The sequence below is a fragment of the Sturnus vulgaris genome, chromosome 1 (assembly GCF_052056855.1).
Source record: "Sturnus vulgaris isolate bStuVul1 chromosome 1, bStuVul1.hap1, whole genome shotgun sequence".
NCBI lineage: Eukaryota > Metazoa > Chordata > Aves > Passeriformes > Sturnidae > Sturnus > Sturnus vulgaris.
The window spans coordinates 17782894-17798897 of record NC_142243.1 but is presented as its reverse complement, the minus strand read 5'-3'; the positions used below and the strand labels follow the sequence as shown (position 1 = coordinate 17798897).

At 54.8% G+C, this 16004-nt stretch overlaps 1 protein-coding gene across 1 annotated transcript; it reads left to right on the top strand.

Moving 5' to 3' along the window:
- Positions 1–13388: 13388 nt before the first annotated feature.
- PTF1A (pancreas associated transcription factor 1a) lies at positions 13389–14656 on the top strand. The gene is made up of 2 exons (XM_014882161.2): positions 13389–14013; positions 14119–14656. Exons 1-2 carry the CDS (start codon positions 13389–13391, stop codon positions 14319–14321), a joined length of 828 nt encoding a protein of 275 aa, XP_014737647.2. The 3' UTR covers positions 14322–14656.
- The last annotated feature ends 1348 nt before the right edge of the window (positions 14657–16004 follow it).

Sequence of the window (16004 nt, the reverse complement as noted above, 5' to 3'; positions counted from 1 at the left end):
GGGCAGGGCTGCTCTTGGCCTGTTCATCCCCAGCCTGTGTTGACACTGTGGATAACAGAATCTCTGAGGACTCCTTAGATGTGTGACCTGGATGTGTCTTGTGGCTCAAGCTATCATTACTAACACGACCCTTTAAAGACATGTGGATATGTTCACCAGGTAAACTCCATTTGTATCTGATAACAGTAAAGAACTGGCAATGTTATGAATGAAAGTACACCTTAAAATGTGTTACTGTCTCTTGGCTGCTATTCCTAAACAATTGCACTCCCCAGGGATCCAAAATAAAGGGAGGCAGCATCTCTGCCCTGTAAAGAGAGGACAATCTGGTGTGTGAAACACCAGGCAGGAGCCCTGGGAATGCAGCTGAGCCGTGAAGACCTATGGAGGATTTGCAATGAAAGCTGGCATGGCAGAAAGAGGGCACTGAATTCACACGCATTGCTCTAAGCCTTTATGTGCCAGTGCACAGGGCCAGCTCTCACTGCCCACTCCCACAGCCATAATTAAGGGATTCCCACTCGCCATGAACAGGTGCAGCCCCACCCAAACAACAAGGCTGCAGACAAAAGATTACAAATAAGGCCTAAATCCCTCTACTGTACATTGCAGTGGTGAGGGGGGACAGGTGGCCTAGGGTAATTCAGGTTCAGTCCCCATGCTGCGGTGGGAAATTGCAGCAGCTCATTTGGATCTGATAACTCCTTGCTGGCTCTGTTGATTGCAAAGCCGATGGAGGCATGGATTAAATCAAACAGCCTGTAAGATACTGGCAGTGGAACTTTTCCTACAGGTTTCTGACAGCTTGCAAATAAAGGCACAGATGATGGAAAAGCTTCTTTCTCAAGCTATCCCTTTCTCTCACATATTCTGTTACATTTATTCATTCATTCATTCATTAAGCTATAATTGATCATAAAGACCTTGTACATCAGCTAAGCCTGACTATACACATGAAGGGCATTTGCAGTGTTCACATACCTTTGGGACTTGCTATGTCCAGAAGAGGTCTTGAGAGTTTTGGCAGCAAACAAAATTTTTTAAAAAATGAAATTGTCTTCTGATGTGATATTTACTGTTTTCCAAATTTATTGCATATGTGTATTGCATATTGTTGTGTTAGGCATGTCTTGCCACTGGTGGGTGTCCTGTCTGTAGATTTGGAGAGAGGTGGTACCTCAGCTCATTCAAATTTCCACTTTCACAGTCTGTACTATCTAATGCGTCTGCCTTGGGTACATGTGGCTCTGTTACCACAGATCAGAGTGCCCTGCAAGCTTTCCTCTGGTTATCCTCACCTGACTGTGAGTGGAAGGCTGTTTACTGCATTTAGTAGGTAGGACTGAGTTATAAAACCTTGGATTCCTCTGAATCAACCAAAACACTCAAGCTAAAGTTTAAACAGTGCAGGCTCTCTTCGTAGTTGTTAGAGACCTATAAGCATGTAAAGATGGTCTAGAAGTAATTTGAAGTAATTAGCTTCCTACATGGAATATCTTCAGTAGTGCTGAAAAATCAGCCAGACTAAGTATGGGCCAGACTGAGTGCAAGGTGCTTGATTACTTCAAAACTCGTTAGGCTTTTGAATCATTTAAATGGCAGAGTGCCTTGGGAAACATGTAGCTGCCTAAATATTAATCCTTTAACTTGCAGGTTAATTGTTTCAGTTCCTTCTGTTGCTGGTGAACCAAGAGTGGCATCTTCAATGGCCACCAGATTCCACCTTAAAAAAGTTCCCTCCTGAGAGTGATTTGTTGTATCCATTTTTTCCCTTTGACTATTATTGAACACCTTATTCTTAGGAGAGCAGTTACTTTAACACAGATACAGATGCCCTATCCTGTTCTAAATATTCTCAGATATCCCACATGGATAGCCTGCATGGAAGTTCCAGCTGAGCCCTCTGAAAGGTGCAGGTCTCCTGTTGATCCTGTGTTACATCTGCAAGCCCCAAGTTTTGGATACTATGTAGTATTTAACATAGTACTAGACCATATATGTCATTGCTCTGTGTGAGGGACTGAATCCCCCTCCTAATTAGCGTCCAGCTCTTGACTGGGTGAAGTTAATGAGGACTCATACCCTAAGCAACTTGCTTGAGGACGTTGATGCCAGAGGCATGTGTTTACAAGCTAAAAAAGAGCAAAGAAGAGGGTCCTGGGAAGTATAAATCCATCAGCGTAACCATGATAATGAGAGTCAATTATTAATCAATTTGTAAGCACATAAGTGATAAGAAGGCAGTAAAACATATTGGCATGGATTAATCAAGAACATATCACTTCAAATTAATTCAGTGTCCTTATTTGAAGGACTAACTAGCCAAGTGTATAAAGACATAGATAGAATATACATCAACTTTGTTAGTGTTTACTCCTCTTATAAACAAAACCATTTAATGAGATCTAAATAAAATAGGGATTGGAATGAGGACATAATGTTTGAATCATACAAAAGTGCTCATCCACAGTTCACTGTCAAAGCTGGATGTGCCAAGTGGAGTCCTGCAGGTGTCTGTTGCAGCTCCAATGTTTTCAACAATAAATAGGCTACAGGGAAAGAGAGTGCTTAATTCAACTGCTGAGAGCACTGGTTGGGAGAGGTTGATTTGGAGAACAGGATTGGGACTCACATTGATCTACACAGATTGGAGAGCTTGCCTGAAATCAATAAGATTCACTGTAATAAGACAAGTACAAAATGCAATCTTGGGAGAAAAGATAGATCAAATGCATGATTTGTGAAATGAAGAATAACTGATAAGGCAGCAGTAGTGCAGGAATGGATCAGCTGGGTGTTGTGAACTATGCACTAGGCAAAATGGGAGATGCAGAAAAACAAATGTCATTTGAGGGTATACTAACAGCAGTGTTTTGAGTAAAACACTTAGGTAATTATTCTGCTCTACTTGGCGCTGGTGAGGCTTAGCCTAAGTACAGTGCCCGATTTCGGACACTACAGTTGAAGAAATGCTACAGGGAAATTAGCAGTGAACACTATAAAAATGTTAATATGTTTAAAGAGTGCACACTTGAAGGGATATGGATTTGCTTAGTCTCAGGAAAAGGTCATTCAGAGGAGATGTGAAAACAATCCTTGTTGTGAAAAAGTTTTTCATGGAGTGGAATGAGCAATGTTCTCCCATGCCTCCTGGAAGGTGAGCACTGGAGAAGAGCTACCAGGCTAAGTAAAACAGTATTTTCAATGTGTGGACAACTCCAAAGGAAATGCAGCATCTCCTTGTGTAGATGTTTTTTTTGTGTCCCTGACTTGGTTAATAATTTGCCACAAAGATAAAAGCCTCAGGGCTAAATGGATGCAGAGATGTGGTTTTGCAATGCCTAAATTGTAGGTGCTGGGCACGCAGCCCCAAGGCTCCTGGTACAGTGGGAGGCAGGTGATCAACAAAGAATGTAGGAGAGACCCAGAGGGCTCACTAGGGAGCTAAAAAATGTCTAGCTCTGGGCTGGACAAAAACATAGCTGCACTTAGAAGTGGGGCTTGAGGGATATGCAGCAGAAATCAACCATGGCAGGTCAGCCATTATTGTCAAAAGTCATCAAGATAGTTTTAACATCATATTACAGCCTAGACTACTCAACAAAACATCAACAATATAGAGTATTTCCTTGCGAGAGACACGTGTGAGGCTAGATGGTAGCTGATGCGAGATTCCTGAGGAGTGTGGACTCTTAAGGTGCTTTTAAGCCTTTGGTTTTTCCTGCATCTCTAAACTTTACTTCTTTCCAAGACAGTAATCATCAATTAAAAATTCAGCTCTACTAAATAGTACCTAATACTTTCAATAAAATTATTTTAGTTTTAAAAGCTATTAGACAAGTTCATGGAAGGGAGAGAGAGGGAAATATATCAAGAACTCTTAGGCACATGGATCTATGCTGTGGCCCAGGATAGTAATCTCATTGCTCTTACGGACAAAACATAAAATTTTTCAGGAAGAACTGTAGAACAAAAGGATTGAAAACAATATTTGGCAGTCCTGGAGCAGGAAAGGCATCCCAGCATGGAAGAGGCTTGAAAAATCCTCAGAAGAAGCCTAGGACTGTGAGTATCAAAGTGGCAAAGAAAGAAAGAAATCCAGTGTTAAGAGGTCACACTTTAGAGATGTGTGTTAAGAACATGTTCTATGGCCGTGTCTTGATAGTCCTTGCCAGGAAGAGGAGGAAAAAGACCTTGGGTCACTAGCTAATGACTAAGTGGTCATGAGCCACTGAAGGAACATGGCCATGAAAAAGGTAAATACAGCCTTTGCAATACAAAGTGAGGGATTTTGGCAGAAAGGCAAATGCTGACATCATTCTCCAAGGAGCTGTGAGAACTCTCCTAGATAGTGTAGATGTGTACCATTACATGGGTTCTGGTTACCCCAGAAGATGAACTTACATGGAGAAAAGGATAGGGAAAGGTGATAAAGAAAGGTGGAGTCCAATCCTGAGCTTGCTTTGCTTGCCCTGGCAAAGCAAGAGCTGGGAAGGAACGTGTGTGTATAGACCTAAGAGAAAATCCCATGGAGATTATGAGATCGTTCATGGGAATCAACACCCACACTGGAACAGATGGGCATAAACCAGGGAAGAAGAATTCAAGAAAGGAGGGTACAAAATTAATAGAGTCTCTAACCAACAAGAAGGATCAATGACTGGAAAGCTTAGTTTCTATTTAACCTAGAGCTGGTTGTATTTATGGAAGAGAGGATGTAATACAGCTGCTTAACAGAATGAAAAAGTACCCTGTTACCCATTTGGATAGGACTCAGTTGTTGGAAATTGTCAGGAATAAAATAATTGAAGCCAAATCACAACGCCTCCTGCCAGCTGCTGTTGGGGAGCCTTACTGCCCTCGTTACACCGTAAAGCAAGTCGCTAGCTTTCCATCAGCTGCGCCCTGCTCTGCTGTGTTTCAGCGAACCCTTTTGCACTTGTAGGGACAGTCTTGTGTACGGTTTCAAATGAGCGATCCTGCGTCAGAGCAACGCTGTCAGGAGCCGATTCAAGGAACCATTTCCCCTTCTCTTGAGTAGTTTTGTGTCTTGGAAGATAAGAGACTCCTTATCAAACATACTTTTTACATACTGCTTTCCTCCAATGGCCCTGTTTATACATTCCCCACGGGGGAACGGGAGGGACACCACAGTCCATAAGGCAGGGCGTGGGCGGGGGGCATCGGGAGAGTTCTACCAGGGGCTCGGGGCAGCCCGAGGAGCCAGCCCCTGCTCCCAGCCTGCCCACGCCTTCTGGGGCGGTCACGGCCCCTAAGAGGAGCCCGTTCCCTGCGGGGACCAGTTGGGTTTGTTGCGGTCCCTTCCAGCTGCCCTGCACTAAAGGAGTCACTGCTTCCCCGTCCTGCAAAACCAGCACCCGCCCGACATCACCGGCCCTGCGCCGTCGCTGCCTTTTCCTGCGGCTTCCCTGTGCCCCGGGACTGGCAGGGCAGCCCGGCTGGCCCCGCAGGCTGGGCACGGCCGCCCCGCTCGCACCTGAACAGCTCCCGCAGGCAGAGCCGAGCAGCAGCCGCGGCTGGGGAGCCTCGAGCCCGACCATCTCCGTTGGTGTAAATGATATTAACTTTAAACCCTTCTATTGACGGGTCAATTTAGAAGCTGATGAAACAGTAAATTGTTGGTGGAAACGTAGGCAGCTTTGTGCTTTGCCAAGCAGGTGCCTGGCGGTTTTAGTCAAGGATTGGTAAATTTACAAGAGCGCAGTGAACGTGCCCTTCCCGGGCTATTGTGAAAATCAGGGGCAAACAAAGGAGAACGTGAATATTCACACAGCCTCTTTTCAGCGTGTGGCATTGCTTCGCAATTTTAAAGCGCTGTGCTTTTTTTGTTGTTGTTGTTTTGTCTCGGAAAAAAAACTACCAACACTCCTCCCCCCCGAATCAGAAAGTACCTGTTTGCGTTTTAAAGAACATGGAAATCATCCGTGAGCAACCATATAATTTGATTTGCTAAGCAATCTGCGAGGCGATTGCACATCATTTATAATGTTCATTGAGCATTTTGCTTAATTGTGTCTCTTTTTGTAAAGGAAGCACAGCCCCCTCCCGGCTGCGGCCGGCACAAGTGGCCAGATTCCCATGGACCCGCAGACAACCGCCAGCCCCGCGCGGGGCTTTTCCCAAGAGGAGCTGTCCCCCTACGCACGTCTGGGGGGCGAGAAAAGGGCTCAGGTACGAGCTCGCTGTCTGAAACCCCTCTGCTCACAGCCCGCGGCTTCGGCAGGTGCTGCCCGTCCAAGCTGGCGGGTGCCCGACTCGCTTCTCGCCGGGGCGGTGCGTCCCGCGGGCGGCGAGCCCCGGGATCCACAGGTGCGGGACGGGCCCGGCGGCTGCGAGACGGGAGGGGCTGATTCCCTTTGCCAAGCCCGGGAGAGGAGTTCGGAGACCTGAAACCGGCACCAGCAGGGAAGGGAAGACCTTTCATGAACGACCTCGCTGTGGTCCGCCCCACCCCGTTACCCTGCACGTGCTTTGCCGTAGTCGGTCGCTCCTCCGCTCACCGGGGAACCTGCGCGCAGGCCGTCGGGCAGGGAGGTACCGATCGAGGGAATGGCGTTTAACGGGACTGGGGCGAACACCTGCCTTTCAGGGACCTGCACGGAAAGGCAGGAGAAGCCAGCAGGGCTCGGTGGGAGCGCGGCTGGGGCTGGCAGCCTCTTGGCTCTCCGGTGGAGGGAAGCCGGCAGCCCGCCCGCACCTTTTGCCTGCCGCGGCCGCCCAGCCGCACCATATAATTTGATTTTCCCCTGTGCCCGCAGATCGATTGCAGCTCATTTGATACATTCAGCGGTTCCTCGGGACGGGGAGGGGGGAGAAGGGCGGGCCGGGGGAGCCAGCGGCACAAGTGTTGGGATTCCCATGGGCTGTGCCTGCTCTCCAGCTTGCCGCACTGGCACCCCGGCCCGAGCGGCCGAAGGAGGGGGGTTTGCAGACACGGTGACCTCCACGATCTCGGTTTGAAAGAGCCTGAAAAGCTGCCCGCTATGGTGCATTACCAGCCCAGCGCCCAGGTACCGGCTCGGAGGGGAGGGCGCGCAGCCGGGCCGACCCCGGCTGCAGGTGCCGCCTCCTCCGCCGGGCGGGCGAGCGCCCGGGGCCGCCCCGCCGCCTTTGTGGGGCCGCTCTCCCGCCGCGCCGCGCTCGCCCCGGTAGCGCGCCGAGGGGGGAGAGCTTGTCCCCGCCTTATTTGTGGGCCTCACGTGGTGGAGGGGGAAGGGGTGGGCTCGTCGCTGCCTGCTCTGCTCCCTCCGCACTCCCCCGGCCAGTCCCTGCTCCCGGAAAGCCGCCCGGGTCCCGGGCACCCGCCTCCGGTGATGCTTGGGCTACAAAGTCCAGGTATGCTGTGGGCTGATGAGGGTCTGCTGGCCCGCGGCAAGCAAACGAGCTCCCGCAGACGTCTCTGCAAAGTGGTTTTGGGTCTCCAATACCTGGCAGGTCAGATCTGCCCGGTGCCTGACGTGCGAGACTCCTCTCCTCGTCTTCAGACCAGGAAAGTTATGTACAAGTTTATTACCATGAAAAACACAATGCCCCAGGGTTGCACTGAAAAAGGTTTGATTCCAATTATTCTTTCAGTGGTAAAAAATTCCTAGAAGTTGCTCAATAAAGTGCCACTTTGTATAGTGAATTGCAGTGTTTATGGTTTTTCTTTTCTCCCAAAACCTTTCCTGGTAAATATCATTTGCACAGATACGGGGCAAACTCAGTCTTTTAAAATACTCCTACTTCCTTTCTCCATCAAACATTGCAACTCTGAATACGTGCAGCACACCAAGGAATCCCAGCAGGTGAGCTGCTGAGTTTTATAACCTGGAGGAGAAAATCATCATACTCAGAATTTGCTCCGCTGAGACTTTATGGACTCCGGATCTTGTTTAGCCAAACACTGGCGGTATAGGTACGAAGATTTGAGAAGAATATTGGGTAGAGCCTGCATGGATGAAGGTGGAACTCTCCTGACTTGTCTTCCCATGCCTGTGGTATGACCCCCTTGAAGGATATTGGATCAACAACAGAAGTCAGGAAAATTATGCAGATAATATAGGAATAAGAGTTGGATGGGAAACCAAACAAACCTGGGCACTTCTGGGGACCTTGGGTTTTGCCTCAGCTTTAGCTAACAGGATTCCTTATTCTGGAATATCACATTAGTTTGGAGCTACTTCACAAGACTCTGGACTAAAAGGCAATATGCGAGGTGGGGATCTCAGCTGTGTCTCCCCTTCACCTGCTGCCCCTTTAACGCCACCTGTTATCCATTTTCCGTGTCCCAACTAACTGGTGAAACGTGGCAGAAAGTAGAAGCAGGGGCACCTGTAGGCTGGGGAGACTCGGAGGCAGCGGGGGCCCAGCAGTTTCTCCCTTCATGCAGCACCCGCGGAGGCTCCGGGGGCGCGGAAAGGTAGCAAGGACGAGCGCTGCCGCTTCTCAGCTTGCGGCTCATACCCCGGCGGAGGGGCTGAGGAGCAACGCCCGGTGCCGTGTTCCTGCCCGAAGGGAGACGCTCACCGCCGCGCCTGCCGCTAAGACAGCCAGGACGTGGGTGTGCCAAGGTGTTCGTGGGGATCGGGGCGGACCCTTGGGAGATGCAAAGCCTGCCAGGACCCGAACCCTCGGGCCCGGCCCGATGTGCTCAGCACGGCAGGCACTGGGACAGTCAGTGAGCCGAGACTGGCATCCTGTCGCGCTAAGTGCAGAGCGTCGCAGGGAGTCGTGCGCTTTGCAGCCCCTCCGGGGTGAGGGACTGCCCCCGCTTCCCGTCCCAGTTCCGGCCCTAAGAGACCTTGAGGGGAAACCTATCTATCAATGGCAAGTGATTGGTGGCGGCGGGCCAGGCGCGCTTCTTACCCTAGAAAAGAAGAGCCTCTGTGGACTCTCAATGGTGCTGGAGGGCCCCCGCCGACAGAGGAGATCTATATCGTCTTCTCGAGCCAGGGTCGGGCCCTATCTCTTAATTAGGGCTCGGTTTACTTGGCCGGGGCGTGCATAGGGCTGAGCATCCCAGCAGAGTCAGGGCAGAGCGTGCTCCAGGTCCCTTCAGTTTGCACCCTCTCCTTGTTCCCCCGGCGAGGGGCTTTGCGTGGTCCTGCGGAGTGTCAGGAGTGGGTGCTGATGGCCCAGACTCCTCAGGCAGCCCTGCATGGCCCCATGTCCCTCCCATCTCTGGACTTTTGGCGAGTCTTGGTTCTCGTGAAGGTGGCTGCCAACTGAATTTGGCTCGTGGTCATTGACTCTGAGGGAAAGGCGATGCGCTTTTGGTGTATCGTTCCTTGTCGTCTACCCCACCTTTCCCCTCCCCCTTAACACTTGTTAGTGCCCTAATAACGAAGTGTCGAGCGCTGTTCATACATTTTCATTACTGGAGAGTGGTGCAAGGAGATGTCCTTCCCGAGGGCAAAACGGGGCCAGGTGAGACATCCGTGCTGGACAAATATTGAAAGAAGGGAGTTTGCGACACAGGCGGTAGTGGCCCAGGTGTGGTGCAGCGGCCCTGGCTCCGCTTGTACATGTTCCTAGTTTTTGCAGATTTCCTTTTGTAATATCTTAAGCAATCCGAGAGAAACCTTCCCGCACCTCAGGTGGTTCCTTCGAGGACGGTGCTTATTTCCCAGAGGCAGATGTACAAAACTGGACTCGTTCATCTTTAAAGCCATCACTGCCGCAGGGGCGAGGGCTGAGTTCGGCTCAGCGAGGGGATTCGCTTCTGCCGGGCGTCACATCGAGCGCTGAGGAGCCAAGAGGGAAGTTTCGTTGTCTGCGCAACCCAGCGCACAGGCAGAACGTTACCCGTGCCTGTAGTGGAGTTCTCCCTCCATCGCTTTCCTCCCTGGGGTACTACTCTCAAATTTTCCAATGATCTGTTAGATCTGACCAGTTTCAAGACAAGCTCTGAGCCCCCAACAGTTTGGAAACAGTGGGTTCTCAAAATATCCCTCCGCTTCCTTTTGCAGCGCTCTCCCTTCGCCGTCGGTCCTGACGGAGCTGCCCCTCAGGGACAGACAGACCGCACAGACTGACTTCCCAGACTACCTGCCTGAGTTTTATGGCCCGATGGTGTCGTGCCACCTCTAGTGTGACATTCGCATCCTAATGCTGCAGAGCTCACCCCGGCTGCGCGGTACTGTGGTGCGCCAGAGCTGAACAGGCACCAGCAGCCCTGGGAAAGGGGGGAAGACTGGCATGATAAATGAATCGGGCTCCCCAGTCTCTCTGGATCAGCAGGGGAGATCCTCTTCTCCTCTTTCTTACCCCTTAAGACCTTCAGTTAAGGCTGAAGATGTTTCACCACTGCGTTAACGAGAGGTACCCTGGCTCCTTGTCACGCTCTCGAGGACTGGGACATACCGTGGTCAAACTGCTGCACTGGGAGAAGTCTGGTGGTAGAGGTTCTGGAGGAAAGAGCCTGTTTGGGGGGTGTTACTCCTCTTCAGGATCTTGTGGCACGTAGCCTGTCTGACCTGGGGGAGACGTTGCAAAGTGGGCTATGAGTGTATGTATGTGGGTCTGCGTGTCTCGAGCTGGAACAGTAGTGTCAGGGGCCACTCGACATGGTTTGCTCATCGGCTTTCAAGTGTCTGGTCCAGCCAGAATGTGACACGAGCAAGGACTCGCCACCCCATGGGTGATGACTCCTTGGGCATGCAAAGGAGGGAACCGAGCCAGCTCTGTGGCCAGGAAATTCCCCCGAAATCACCTCAGTGTTGCAAGGGGATTGGCTTTCTTCATTTTCCGTGTGTTTTGCGGTAGGTGTGACATGGATTTGAGAGGGATGCACGGTATGTGTTAGATTTATACTTGTGCTTCCGGCTATGGTTCTTCACCCGTAGCAATCATTCCCTGGCTGCACTAAAGTCCATTTGCTTTTGAAAAAGGAGATTCTTCTGCGTTGCGCGGGGCCAAGGTGGGGAAGGTCCAGGCTCCCGTTCAGGTGTGTCCCAGGGGACAAGAGGGACCGCGAGCTCAGCCCCTGTTCCCCCGGGTCTGCACAGGCCTGGAGCCGGGGTTGCTGGAGGTGACACGAACCAGGGGCGCGGGAACCTCACCTCGGCAGAGCAGCACAGCTGTGGGACCGGCTGTGGATGAGCTGGCGGCTCCTGGGGGCCGTGGGCTCTCCCGGGCTACCCGGCTTCTCCACCCGCCACAGCAGCCTCAAAGGCTGGGCAGGACAGGTCCCTGCCCTCCCACCAGCCCCTCACACTCGGCTGCCGTGGGGTCGCCAAGCATTTAGCCCACCCAGCGCTGAGAAGGGCAAAGGAGGAACAGGGATGCTCGCAGTGTAAGGGGGGGCAGCGCGGCCCCCCGGGGATCCCCGGGGCGGGGAAGGGAAAACATCTCGATTCGTGAGGTGCCGAAGCTGTGCTTGCTCTCCCAGGTGGGTCTTTCGGCTCAACGGGACAGGGCTGCTCGGGAGGAGTGAGCGGAGAGCGAGCGACGCCTCTGCCAAGCCACGGCTGGGAACGCCGAGGGACATCTTGGGCGCCGTGCCCAGCGCCACTCGGAGCGGTCCCCACCAGGTGCCGGTGGGCAGCGAACTGGGCGGAAACCAGCCGTGTGCCCCGGCCACATGGAATGCCAGCAGCAGCTCTGAGCGGTATGAACACGATCACAGCGCAAGGGACCGAGGGAAGCGGTTATTGCCCGCACTCGATTCTCGTGAGACCGCGTCTAAGACTTGCGGGCGGTTTTGGGACAGCCGGTGCAGAAAACAGCCGTGAGGGGCGAAGGCAGAGAAAGGTGGAGCAGCTGTCTGGGGTGCGAAGGCTTCTCTGGAGCGGGGTTGGCTCAGCCTGGGGCAGAGGCAGTGTCGGGGGCAGCCCGCAGCGCTGCTGGGATGGGCATCCAGCCTGGCTCTTGACAGAGGTGCGTTGAGAGAGAATGAGGGATGGCCGGCGTGAACGGAGTCCTGACGCGCTCATCCCAGTCTCCTCCGAGGTCCCCGGTCCCGCCTCGCGGGTGGACGTGAACGGGGAACCACACCGCCGTTGTATCGCCCCTCTAGCGGGACACTTCCTTAGTTTCCCCTCTCCGGGACGGTGGGAGCAGTCCCACGGCCGCGCGTGGGCGCGTCCCTGACTTCGCGCAGAGGTTCTCCGCCTTCCCTCTCGTTTTTTTTTCCTCGTAGTCGGTCTGCAGACAGGACTTTCCAATAAGTGGTTCTTGCAAAGCTCTTTGTTCCCTCCCGTGACTCACGCGTTTCCCTGCCGTTATCACGGCGATGTCAGCAGCTTTGAAGTCGAGTCATTTATTACCTTCCCGGAGCTGGCCCTGTCTTGCTCTGCTGATAGACCCGGGTACGTTTCCACTCAGAGTTTGATCTCTGCCCGCGCTGGTGGCACGCTGGAAAGTCACTTTCGATAAACCTCGACAGACTCTGCCGGACAAACTATTGCAGCACTAATGACAGAGATAATCCTCTCCTAATCTGGCGGGTAATCCATTTCACCGCAGTGAGAATTTTTAAGGCTTTAATCAGTGAGAGTCTGTTAGAGAATTATTAACAGAGCCTCCGCTGAGAGAGCTCGTCCGAAAAGGAGCAATGGGAGTGGGAAAGGGAGAACGTAACGGAGCCCGATGAGGTCAAAATCGATGCACGGCCAGGCGCAAGAGCTGATGTGATGTATTTTGATGTTGCAGTAGAACTGAACTGCCTTCGGCCCTAGCGCCCCGAAAAAACCCGCGCCGTCGATTCCCTCTGTGCCCCGCTCTGCTGGCGGCTGGGACTGACGGTCCCGGGAGAGCGGGAAAAGCGCTGCGGGTGAGATGCGCAGGGATGACGCTTCCCGGTGCCGAGAGGGAGGCTGTGTCAAAGCCGAGAGGCGCGCTTCGATAGCGGCTCGCGAGGGGAGGCAACGAGGCGGTCCGGGGCCCCTCGCCCGACGTGCGGGGCCCGCCGGTGCGAGCGGCAGCGGCGGTGCCGGGCGGGGGCTCCGTCGGGTCCCGCCGCTGCCCCCGCCCGTGCGGCGGCGCCGCCCCCGGCCGCGCGCGCTGTGCCCCGGCGGGCGGCCCGGCCCCCCCGGCGCGCCCTGATTGGCTGGCGGCGGCGGCCGGCGGCACGCGCCCGGGGATGTCGTTATAAGACCCCTCGCGTGCCGGCCCGCGGCGCCAGCGGCTCCGGCCCCTCCCCGGAGAGCGGCGGCGGCGGCGGCGGCCCGGCCTCGCCTCCCGCACAGCGCGGCGGGCAGGGCAGGGCAGGGGCGGCCCGGCCTCGCCTCCCGCACAGCGCGGCGGGCAGGGCAGGGCACGGCGGGGGCGGCCGCCCCGCCACCGCCGGGGCGGCTCGGCCAGCGGGCCGGCGACAGCGGCTGCGGGCGCGTCCCGGCGGGGCTGCCCCCTTGCCCCGTCCAGTCCGCGCCGGGACCGGGAGCAGCATGGAGACTGTGCTGCTGGAGCACTTCCCCGGGGGGCTGGACTCCTTCTCCTCGCCCCCCTACTTTGACGAGGAGGACTTTTTCTCCGAGCCGCCTCCGCGGGACGTGCTGGGCACGGACGTGTTGCTGGAGCCGGACGTGGATTTCCTCAGCCGGCAGCTGCAGGAGTACTACCGCGACGGCGGCGACACCGAGGGTGGCTACCGCTGCCCGGCGCCGGCCGCCGCCTTCCCGCCGTCTCCCGCCTCGCCCGGCTTCGCCTACGAATGCTGCGGGGCGGCGGGTGCGGCGCTGCTGTCCCCCGGGGGGCGGCTCCAGGCGCTGGGCTCGGCCAAGCGGCGGCGGCGGGTGCGCTCCGAGGCGGAGCTGCAGCAGCTCCGTCAGGCCGCCAACGTGCGGGAGCGGCGGCGGATGCAATCCATCAACGACGCCTTCGAGGGGCTGCGCTCGCACATCCCCACTCTGCCCTACGAGAAGCGCCTCTCCAAGGTGGACACTCTACGCCTGGCCATCGGCTACATCAACTTCCTCAGCGAACTGGTGCAGTCTGACCTGCCGCTGCGCAGCGCCAGCAGCGAGAGCCCCAGCCAGCCCAAGAAAATCATCATCTGCCACCGCGGCACAAGTAAGTGGTGGGCCGGCACGGCCCGGTACGTCCCGGCACCGCGCTCCGCAGGAATGCCGGCCCCAGCAATAACCCCCTGCCTTCCTTTTCCCTCCTGCCCTCTAGGATCTCCCTCCCCGAGCGACCCCGACTACGGACTCCCCCCTCTGGCCGGTCACTCGCTGTCGTGGACTGATGAAAAGCAGCTCAAGGAACAAAACATCATCCGGACAGCCAAAGTGTGGACCCCTGAGGACCCGCGGAAGGTGAACAACAAACCCTCCGTCAACGACATAGAGAACGAGCCCCCCTTCGACTACGTGGCGTGAGGCGCCGCGCGGGTGGTCTCCGCCCCCGCCTGCTCTGTACATGCTGTATGTAGAGACCTATATTGTAAATGTAATTTAAGATTCAGACTCTAAGGGCAATCAACTTTATTTATCTATTTATTACGGAGTAGTGATAATGAGGTAGAATCGTCTGTTTTGAGTGTATAATTTATATAATTTATCTTGATTTTTTTAAATATATGCAATAGGTTTAATTCCACCAGCACCTTTTTTTTTTTTAATGGGGGAAATATGTCAGAACCTGTGAAAATAATTTATTGCTGCACGTGGATTCTCCTTGTGTTTGTTAATAATAAACCCGAATTGTACATTGAGGAGCAGTGTATTTGTAGGAAGCGGCTTCCGAGAGCCCCGCCACATCCCAAGGAAGACTTACAATGAAAGCCTGGACCGATCTCCAGGCGGGGTGAGCCCCGACACCCAGTGGCACCCTCGGCCCAGATGCTGGCCCCACTCTGCCCCGTCGTTGGCTCGGGCTGCTTTTATAGCGCCTGGGGACAGGGACGGGCGGGGACACACTTTCGCCTTCTCTCCACCCCTTTTGACGTCCTCTCCTGAAGTGCTTCCAACTGATGTCTTTGTCTATCTCTAGAAGGTCCCCTCTTTTCAGTGTCTCAGCACTGCTTGTGGTTTCCAGCTGGAAGATCCGAGCCCCCAAATACAAACCGTGCGAGGGTGCGTGTCCCCCACCTTGTAGCCCCGACCTCGCCACCAGGGGAATGGGTGCGCTCTCCGGAGCCGCACAAAGCTGTTCCTGAAAGTTGCCGAGGAGGGAAGGACGAGGCTGGGGTCCGGGCAAGCTTGGGGCTCTGCCGTCTGCCCGTAGCCTTCCGCGGTTCTCCCATCGGCCGCGCCTGGGAAACAGCCCCCGCACTCCTCGCCTGAGGCTGCCGCTGGGGGCGGGGGGGGGATTAGGGGGGATGGCAAAGCCATCGTGCAACTGGTGGTAGAATCGCTTGGTAGCCCCAGCTCAGCGTGCCCGGCTGCGGAAGGGACGGCTGGGCTGCACCTGCCCGGGGCCGAGGAGTGGGGGCGGCAGGGGCCGGTCGGGCCGGGGGCTGCAAGTGCTCCCGGCGGGAACGGGGGGGCGACCCAGGGCCGGGGCGAGGGGCTCGGCCCGACGCCGCAGGTGCTGATTTTCCCGTGGCACCCGCGGCTGAGCCCCGACGGCTCAGCCCCCGGCAGAGTCCCAGATGCCCAGCCCGGCCTGCGGCCGGAGCAGAGCTGTCCCCGCGCGGTGCCCAGGCGGATGGGAACGGCCCGGGTGAGCCAAGGTATAATTATAACTCATCACATACCATACATCTATCCTTCTCCTTCTCCCCCCCCGCTTTTTTTTTTTTTCCAAAACTGCTGCAAAGTGGGAGCAATATGTTGCATGCATGCTAATTGCATTAACCTAGTTAAACACATTTAGTTCCCTAGCGCGGATGGCATGGATCTATTCCAATAGCAATTAGAGGAGCTACTTACACACACAAACACGCCGAGGCTGGGCCGGGGAGGGGGCTGAGTGGGGAGGTCATTGCTTATTTATTTGCTCACTTTTCCTGGGATTCAGGACTGCAGCGGGGCTGACCGGCCGCAAGCCTCGCCCCGTCCCGCGACAGGCGGGCAGTACCGGTGTCATTGAACTTAAACGGCGCTCTTTGAGAGAAAAAG

Coding starts and splice junctions, on each gene's coding strand:
- PTF1A (XM_014882161.2), top strand. CDS start 13,389: ATGGAGACTGTGCTGCTGGAGCACTTCCCCGGGGGGCTGGACTCCTTC. Junction 14,014..14,118: donor CATCTGCCACCGCGGCACAA/GTAAGTGGTGGG, acceptor CCTGCCCTCTAG/GATCTCCCTCCCCGAGCGAC.